Genomic DNA, 10027 nt, shown 5'->3' on the forward strand with positions numbered 1-10027 from the left:
TTACAACCAAAGCCATGACAATCTTGCTGGAAATAAGAAACAGCATTTTTCTGAAATAAGATGAGATTAGAATCTAAAGTCAGAATGGAAATCAAGTTTACACTTCGTTTCACAGCAGACACTAAAACATGATTTCATCATGGAACACTGACAGTGATCTTAAATGTCTCCTAAACTATTAGTATAACTGGCTGTCCATGTCACGTATTGTTCTATTTAACAGTGTGCATTGCTTAAACCTATAGTTGCATCTAAATTTTGATTGTGGTTTTAATTATTTGTTTACGTATCTGGAATCCAAAAGATTTCCAGATTTCCAAGCATTAATTAAGTAATAGTTAACTGAAAAAAAAAAGAATTTTCTCACAGTCTGCCAAAAGCAAGGCTGGTAACTGTGAAGACAGAATGACTTGTAAAGAATATTGAATGTCAGAGAAATAATTAAATTGTATTTTATGTGAAAACAGTAATCAATCCTCTATTTCCATAATAATTCTTCACTTGACAGGCTAACACAGCTGATCAGCATAGTGGGCAGTAATGACCCATGCTTGCTTACTTATGTTATATTTAATAGTAAATTTAATAAGTTTGGAGTTTTGCCTTAGTACAGTTTTATGGACTGAGTGTTAGGGTTTAGCAGTTCATATTTTGTCTAATATCTAAACGACCTGCTCAGCTGAATTTGCTGAGATGTTGTATTTCCAAAAGTAGGTTAATACAAAAATGACTAGAAATTGCATTGCAGTGCTTCACAGTACACTTCTGACTTTTTTCAACACAGTAGTTTTCTTGTAATGTCTGTGTCAAAGGTTCTAAGGTAAACGTCAAGATTTTTTAAGGCTGAAAGCTCCCTAATAGTACATGGCAATTTTGAAGAGCCTTACTTGGTTTATGTATATTCTTCTGTTCCATAGTTTTCAGCTTTCTGTAGATGAAATTCTGTATGAGAAAAGTGTAGCTCCTTACTTTAAATTTTTTGAATGTAATTTTCTCTTTAAGCATTTTTTTTTGCTTAAAGGATAATTTTAATCAATTACGTCCTGTCAATAGTGTATGTAGGTTAGATTGGCCTTTACTAGTCTTTACTATACGCTATGTAAGTTACTTCATGCTTCCAACTTTTTCAAGTTTATTACTGTTTGCGTTTTGTGGACTGTTTTCTACTCATGTGTTGATTTGTTTATTGATCTTAAATTTTATATACCCTGTTGTTTGCCTTTGTGCAAGATATGGTATGCTATGTAACACGTTCTTAAGGAATTGTTGGCAATGTGTCCCCAGTGGTCACCCAATTGTATTGCAGTGTCACATACTGAAGTGTGCAACATGGTCTCTATTTGGTCACTGTTGCTTTAGTAACTTTAGAGGGCAAAGTTTAGTTATTGTTACTTTAGCGTCCTAGAAGAATGCCCTGTCTTCCTTAGGAGGTCTTTTCAGGTTTTAGAAGACCTCTGTTATCAGCAGTCAGTGGTGGTTTGTACCAATGCTGCAGAAGCTGCTTTAGGAAAGCTAGGTTAAGAAAGAAATGCACTTAAGTAAAGGTCCTTTCCCACAAAGGGGTATCTTGTTGAAGTTATCCAAAAGAAACAGGAAGACTGGTGTTTAACTCAGCTGCAGATGATCCACTATCCCCATATCTGCCTGTCTCTGCTAATAGTCTTGGTAAATATACCTCAAAATGTTGCCCAACACCTTGCTTAGTGTAAGGGTTAATCTGATTCCAAGTGCATTTTGAATCCAGGAAAAACTCGGCAGATACAAAGAACATATTGTACACAGCGTGGTATACCTTAGTTAGATTGCAGAAGGGAAATATTTTATGAAAAATGGAGTACAGGTAAAAATAGATATGCTTTCCTCCAGAACCTGCCTTCTAATGTTAACGTGCTGTTGAAACGTGAGAACATAAAAATTCTTTAGTACATGGGGTAATGTTCATGCTTGTTTAAAGAAACATTAATGACTACTCTTGACTTGATTTCTGAAAAATGAAGGGGACTATTTGTCCTGCGCAAAAACTCTACATCTTTCTTCGTGCCAACTGTTGAATTGTTTATTCATATGCTGCTTCTTGTTAGCCTGTTTTCTGTAAGAAGATCACGTTAATGTATTTTGAATTAGTTGGAGAGACTTAATATTGTCACATACATAATGAGAAAACTACAAAGTATATGGAAGTTGGTTCTGTCAGCCTCCTTTTATGACCCGTGAAAAGCGGCCCGTGCTGGTGACATGTAAATGGCGACCATGACTTGCCTTTCTGTGACATTGCATATACCTTGTGTGTTTGCTTCTACTTTCGGGAGTCATTTGTGAATTGAATATGGCACTATTGGCACACAGTGTCATGTTGCTAACAGGCCTAGCTATGTATTTAATGAGTATACCTCAACACTTTAACTTAGTATAGCAATGCTGTTCCATTTTTTTTTTTCAAATTTGCTTTAATGTAAGATAATATACTTGCTTTTATGTTCTTGTTAGCAAAATTCTTAGTATTTGTAATACAACTGAGATTAATCTATAAGCTGCCTTTTCAACCATTTTTCATAATTACTAGATTATTTGCAGTGGTAAACAGCTACTTCATTTTTATATATCCTGTTGTGTATAAAATTCTCCCTTAAATGGGAGAGATGAAGGTAGAACCTTTCTGAAATTTTTTTCCTGATTTGGTCATTTATTTTGCCAATGTTCCTATAAACTAACAGAAGTATATTTCATATTCTTGGACTTTGCTGCTCCTGTACGTTATTAAGAAGCATCTCAAAACTACATCAGCATTTTTTTTTCCATGTCAGTTCTGTGCAGCTGCCTGCTTGGCACCCAGACTTGTGGCTCCTCAGTAAACAACATGGTGAACTAAGATGAGACTGAGAGCTGGAGGTACAAGTAGAGTGCTTCCTTAACAGGTTTCAGGATATGTAATTACAGCTGGTAGAGATTTTGGGGGTGGGGTTTTTTCCTTTTTTTTTTTCATTGTGACCTTTTTTGTTTGTAATCACAGTTCTCTTTTATTAGAACATCAGTGAAGTCAGATTTTTGGCTCTCTTTCAGCTCTTGTTTTTGTTTTAAATATAAAGTTTCGACAAGGGATATTTGGCACAATAAAATGACTGAACAGAAAATTAGCCCTTAATAGTTTTTTAAGAGGATTTTGCAAGTATAAAGGCTTGACATTTTTATCCTCTAAATGGAGGGAGAGGACATGAAGAGAAGCTTTGTCTTGAAAATCTGATAGTTCAGTTACAGTATTTATAAATCATATTACTTAGTGTAATTAAACCAAATAAATTCTGTTCTTAAAAATATTTTCATTATTTTAGAATCTTTTTAGTTATCTTTTTTCCTACGTAATTGTATTTGCAATCCAATTATTGTATGTTTATTTTTCTTTAACTTGCTCCCAAATGCATAAACATATGTATTTACCAATTATGTGTGGTATGTATTACACTCATGTAGGTTTTCTTACAGTTTAAGTAACTTTAAGTATTTAATACCAATGGAAAAGACTTGGATTTAAAAGAAATTAACCCGTGAAAAGCATATATCATGACAAGATATGGGGATCAAAAAGCATTTCAGATAAGCTGATTCTGTAGATATCTAAAGCTTTTCTACTGTTCTAAATGAAAATCAATCTATCACAATGCCGTACTGTTCTCAGTTTGGATTGTCAGTGCGGTTATGTACTGTTTCCCATCCGTAGATATCAAACAGCTTTACAGGGAAGGTAAGTATCGTCCTCCATTTTACAAATGGGAAAACTGAAGTGCCAAGAAGAAAAATGACCTTGCGCAAGGTCACCTGGTAGTGGAAAGGCACAGCCTGGGAATGAGCCCTGTCACTAGATTCTGCAAGTGCTGTCTCCTAGATTACACTCCATTTAGTGGTATTGACTGACACTTCAGGGTTTTGTCATCATTATTAATTTTTCCTTCATACAACACTTGGTTTATGCATGGTTGCCAAAGAGAAATGTAAAAATCAACAGACATTTTCCAAATTCTTCTCCACTACTTGAGATTTTTTTCCAAAGTCCAAGTACAAATATAGTTCCCAAAAAACAATTCTGCATTGGCTGATTTTTTTTTTAACTTTTTATCATTGGCTGTGGCATCTGTTAAAATGTGGCTAGCTAAATCTAGGTTTACTCTGATTAGAATTCATAAAACCCTATAGAAGAGTCTTACAGTAGCTGGATCATGTGAATGAGACTATTTGTAGACTCTGCATCTGCAAACTGTAAATGTATTTTCCATAAAAGCATTTCCTAATTTTAAAAAAATCATAAAGTTAGTCAAGTTTTAGATAAGATTTAATATTGTAAGATAAAGAAATGTATACATTTTTGCTATATATAGACGAAATGGAAACTTCTTGAATTTTATTTACCCCTAAACGAACAACTGAAAATCTTATAAAACTTAATACTTACCTTCAAAATGTATGTAGTTTGAGCCTGGTAAAGTATATAACTTTCTTCTCCTCTAGAATGAAGTCACCCTGCTGAGAAATGAAGTGGCACAGCTGAAACAGCTTCTTCTGGCTCATAAAGATTGCCCTGTAACCGCCATGCAGAAGAAATCTGGCTATCATAGTGAGTAATGTTCCATTACCTATAGCCTTAGGCTGCATCAATGAAATACTGCCAAAGTGAACCGAATGAGCATTAAAAATGAGAAGTGCAGTTCTAATATTACATTAAAGATTTAAAAAAAAATCTCGAAGGTTACTGCGAGGCAGGAATGAATATGGGATATTTAGAAATATATTTTTAAATCATTTCATTTGATGTGTTATATATCATTGAAGATTTTATGTTGGCTTAATAAATGCATATGGTAATTAGCATTTACAGACTATAGGTTACTACACCTGTTTTGGAAAATATGATTAAAGTATTAAGAGCACATGATAAAGCTTTTTTTTTTATACTTAGCCTAGTACAGTGAAAGGTCCTTGTGGGTTTTTTCTTTATCGTAATGAGATTTCAGTAGAGGTAATATAACAGCTGTCCTCATTTACCATAACATCCAGGATCAGTCAAGCTATTAAAATAATCAGATGCAGGTTCATGGCTCCTACTGTACAATGTCTTCTAGGTTGTTTTTATTTCCACATTAAGCATCTACTTTTCTATATACAGGGTATTTTAAAAAGCAGTTGCAATACTGAAGGGGATACTGAGAATTTCAGTAACGCTTCTTTTCTCAAACATATTTTTACTGAAAGTTGGTCATTTGATTTTTATCCTTCCAGCATTTTAAAGGTTAATTATGCTTTCCTGACTTGTAACTTCATTTTTGGATATGATACACAGTGCCAGAACCAGCTGCTGCTGCTGTAGAATAAATGGCCAATTTTGTCCATTGTACACAAATTTGTTACAAATAACTGAGCCGGGAATGCATTAGGCAACATTCATAATATATAACCCACAGCTTTCGTTTTTATGATTTAGTGATATTTCAGAATATTTGTAAATGTGAAGATTGTTTCTGCCATATGTAGCCACTTCATTTTAATTTGCTAGTGTCAGTAATTCAGGAGAATAAAGGAACATTTTGTATTGCATGCAAACAGATCCTCAGGTGCTTGCGATAAACTTAATGGCCACCATCTTTACTTGTAGTCATTGTAAGCAGTTTCATCAGAATGGGCAATATTTTTTAATTTAAAAGATTCAGGAGATTTAGCAACTCTCTATTGCCATATATATTTAGAATACTGATTTTGTCAGTTTTGAGCTTATAAATCTTGGTCCTTTGATCTCCAGTCATTTTGACAAGACAGAAAATAGCATCTTGGAGTAAATTGGAACAGTATAGAAATATGTTTGGGATTTATATTAACAATGATTGCTGCAGGGATGAGGCCATTATGGCTCCCATCTGACAGAACAACATAATTTCATACAGAAGCTACTAGGGAATAACATTATACATGCAAGGGTTTCTTTTTTTAAAATAAAAAAAATGCAGGTTTCTTGAACGTTGATGTTTGGAGGATACATGTTCCTGAATTTGCATAAAAAATATTTAAACATAAGTCTGGCAAGCTAATTATACGCTAAGGATTTCTTTGTTGAAGTACTAATGCCAGACAGTTTAGTAATAGTGTTTATTTTCTGCCCTCAGAAAGGATTATGACATTCCTAATTTACTAAGGAAAGCAAAATGAATAAGTCCTAAAATACATATCACTGGGAAAAGCCTATATTTTAGAAAACAATAATAGTAAGCAACAAAATTGGAGGCATAGCTCACCTAGTTTTTTTAAGCCTTTTGAAAGTCAAAGTTCAGCACAAATGATAGTTGCAATGACATCCCTCTGGAAGAATCTTGTCACATTGTCTTCAGGTGAATACTGTTAGGAAAACATGTTGGCTAACTGATTTACCCACAGTACAATTTATGAGAGGAAATAATAGTTTCAGATAATACGTTCATGAAAATACTGTTAAAAGAAAGTATTTTTAAATAAAGATACTATGTTCATCATGTCATGTAAGTTCAGTTGCTTTGGAAAAGTACCAAGTGGTTTAACAGTCTCTGTGGAAGAAACTGAAGACACCAGATTACAGAGCTCCTGCAGTGCTGAATATTGTGCACTGCTGAGACGGTGCTAGTTTATACCATGCAGACTGTCTTTTAGCTGCTAAGTCCACAATTTAATGGGGTTTCACTTATGATGCAGTTAAATAGGCAGAAATAATCTATTGCTTTGCAGGGTATTTTTGGCACCTACTTACATAACTTTCAAGTTCTTTGGATTTTCCAAGCATGTTTTTGCCTCAGGGCAAGTAAAAAGCACAACAATGAAGATATCCTTTCTTTGAAAATTGTTCTTGGAGTCATATTTTCATTATTTCAAAAGCCTGCTTCAAAAATATGCATCATCAGGACAGGAAAAAAAAAATAGAGAAATGGTTATTGCGCTTTGAAGCAGTATGAATGAAACCCTATAGCAGTTTTTGAGTTTTCGGATAGTTTAATTTTTTTTTATTTCCCAAAGAAGAATGGTACTGGTTCTGAATTTAGCTTTTAACACTTCTTTTTTTGGGGGGGAGAGCGGGGGAGAGTGTCCTGTAATATGTAGGAGGAATCTAAATGCTGTTCAATTATTTTTTCATTTGAGTTCTTCAATACCAGATTATTTCTAAAATTCATCTGCCATTCTCAGTTTTTTCTCATTTTTTTCTGTACTTAGAGCAGGAAGAAGGTGAAAACTTGTGAGAAGAAAATGTGTTGTGAAAATTCCAGTTGCAAAAAAAAAATGGTTTAGATATTTTTCAAAAGGACATCATAATCTTCAAGAGCAGGTGTACAAAACTTAATGTAAAGGAAGATAAATAGAGGCTGTAGTGCAGGTGGTATTATATAAGTGTTTTTGTGTTTTTTCCCTAGTTAGTTTTAAAGAAACAGTAGAAGTTGACTAACCAGTTTCAGACCTCAGGTAACTCAAACCACTGTGTTCCTACAGCCTGTTCTGGATAGGCAACAGTCCTTCAACAACTGCAAGGAGTATTCACAAAAGCCAACTCAAGCCTAGAAATGTCAATTTTCCAGTGAGTCCCTCTGTTGTCCCTCTGTAGTTGACAATTACCATGGGGCTTCCTTTCTAGAGGTATCAGGGGACCGAAAGGAGTTGTGGATCCCATTATGTCAGTGCTTGGTGTTCTGTATTCAAATGGAGTTTTGTATTCAGTTTTTGGCTGCTGTTCCTGTAAACTTAGGACTATGAAGGAAATCACACTAGCTATTCTTTAGGGTAGCACCTTGTTTCTAAATATTACTTTGCATTTATTGCAAGTATTTACGCTTTCAGTCAAACCTATTATTATAAACTAGTGTTAAGTCTGTATCTCATATAGTCATCTGCCTACTGTAGGCTCACCACCACAACCCCAGCATTTGAAAATACCTGAATGACGTGCTTTTATCTCTTCAGCACAGTATGTTCATGTGCTTAATGATAAAAAATCTTCTGTTGTATGTTGGTGATCATGAGTATTCTCATAACTGTTTCTTCTGTTGTCTGTATGGTCTTCTGGAGCCGAGCACAATCAGGAAGTCAAGCCCTTTTCACGTTTTTTGTCATTGTGATGTTATCACAAAAATTTCTTTTGTGGTAATAATGTATATGTTGAAGGATATAGAATAATGGAAGATCTTCCTTCTCTGGCTGAAAGGTGATCTACTACTTCCTCTCTGTCTCTGGCTTACAGCGTTTAAATCTCATCTTTTTCTTGAGGATAAGGATGATATGGCCAACAAGAATTGGGAAAAAAAAAAAAAAAAACAGCAAAAAACAGCTAGGTTGAGATTCATAGGAGAACAGCTTTGAAGAGGAGGAAAAGATGTGATAGTGGGGAGACTGTTTGATACACAATTTCCCACTCAGTGCTTTTTCTTTCTGTCTTAGGGGAAGAATATGCTGCTCTCATAGTGATTCAGTATTTTTCAGGAAGTGGCACTAGAGTTCTTCTGTTCTTAAGAAAGTTTGCTTGTGTTCCTTTTTATTTATTTTCACATCAGATCCTGCAGGTCTCAGTAGAAGTGTAGCAAATGTGAAATCCTGTTGAATAATGTGAGCTGAATTGGCACTCATTTATATTCTTCCTGTTCTTGAATGGACAAATCCTACTAAGGATTACAAACATATTTCAGAAGTACTTTAGTTTTCTTCTTGCTGTATTCAGTTGCTATGTAATCTTAAGGTTTGGTAATTGTCAGCAGACCTAGCTCAATATCATCTATCTAATGCATATGAAGTTTGAAAGATCTCTTTTTTGGGAGAAAAAAAAATAAATCTGGAAAATAGCTAGCCTTGTGGATAAGAATAGTATGATGCTTTCAAATGATTATGTACTTGCCCTTGTAGTAGGGCTATAAGAGAAATTGTTACCTTGTCCATCTAGGCAGTAGTCCTTCGAAAGAAATATGCAGTTTCACTGACTAACACATCCTCTTTGACCTTATCGTTCTTTTCCAGACACAGTCAATAACAGAACTGTTACTTTCAGGCTGTGATGAGGAGTGGGTTCTTAGTATGCGTGGGGTTGCTTCAAAGATCTTTATGTTGTGGACTTGAGTGAATTTTATAGTATGACATACAAACCTCAGTACATCATAAACTTCATTTCATCATATTTTCTTGCTTTGTATGCAGTTCAGTTACTGCTATTAGCCTGGTTTTGTATGGAAATGAGGCTATGATAGCTTTAGTGTTAGTGTCATCCTTTCCCTTCTCTTCTCTGGATAATTTGAACTTGTAGGCCAATCTCAAGCAAACCTGAAAGGGTTTGCAAAGACTAGTATAGTCTTCCATTGCCACATAGTGACAAGTGTAGTGTTCCAATCTGTGTTCTATTGCTATGTCACCAGAAATGGTTTGTACTTCTCCTGGCTATGTCTGTGTGTCTCTTTCTACGTTGTTGTATTATACAGTGGACAGCGGTGTTTTAAAAAGGACTTCATCTTCCATCTATATATTTGGTTTAAGTATTTTTCACAAAAGTTTTATACACTGCCTTGAAAAACACTAAGTAGCATAAAGCGATACAGAGGTGTTCAGACTTAATTTTGATTGAAAAATGGTGTATTTCTTTCTGCTTTTTAGTCTTTAATTCAGAGTTCTGCTTGTCAGTGTTTGCATAATTCCTTGGCTAGCTTTTGCAATTCTCAGGGTGGGCAAAAAAGATGAATGTGCTAGCATGGCTAGGATGTTTGTGTGACAGACATTTTAAATTATGCTAATTTTGTATATTCTAATTTTGTAGAGTAAGATTTTTTTATCTTTTTTAACTCTTGTCATGAGAAAACATGATGCAACTGAAGGGCTAATTCACCTCAGTTTTATGGAGAACACCTTCTTAAAGATATTACAACTTTGATCTTAAAAATAATTTTGAATTTTATTAAAAGACATTTGTATACTAAAGAAGTTATTGAACTTTTACTGTGTTACAAGAATGTGGGTTGAAAACTTGTGGAAGTATTGTCCAACTAATACAATG

At 34.4% G+C, this 10027-nt stretch overlaps 1 protein-coding gene across 1 annotated transcript in view; it reads left to right on the top strand.

Annotated features, from left to right (window-relative positions):
- The window catches only part of ATF2 (activating transcription factor 2), a 41648-nt gene that overhangs the window by 28496 nt on the left and 3125 nt on the right, over window positions 1-10027 (top strand). The window contains 1 exon segment of the mRNA XM_040562025.1: window positions 4501-4606. Within this exon segment, the coding sequence (XP_040417959.1) occupies window positions 4501-4606 (106 nt within the window).

The sequence above is a fragment of the Cygnus olor genome, chromosome 6 (assembly GCF_009769625.2).
Source record: "Cygnus olor isolate bCygOlo1 chromosome 6, bCygOlo1.pri.v2, whole genome shotgun sequence".
NCBI classification, from domain to species: domain Eukaryota; kingdom Metazoa; phylum Chordata; class Aves; order Anseriformes; family Anatidae; genus Cygnus; species Cygnus olor.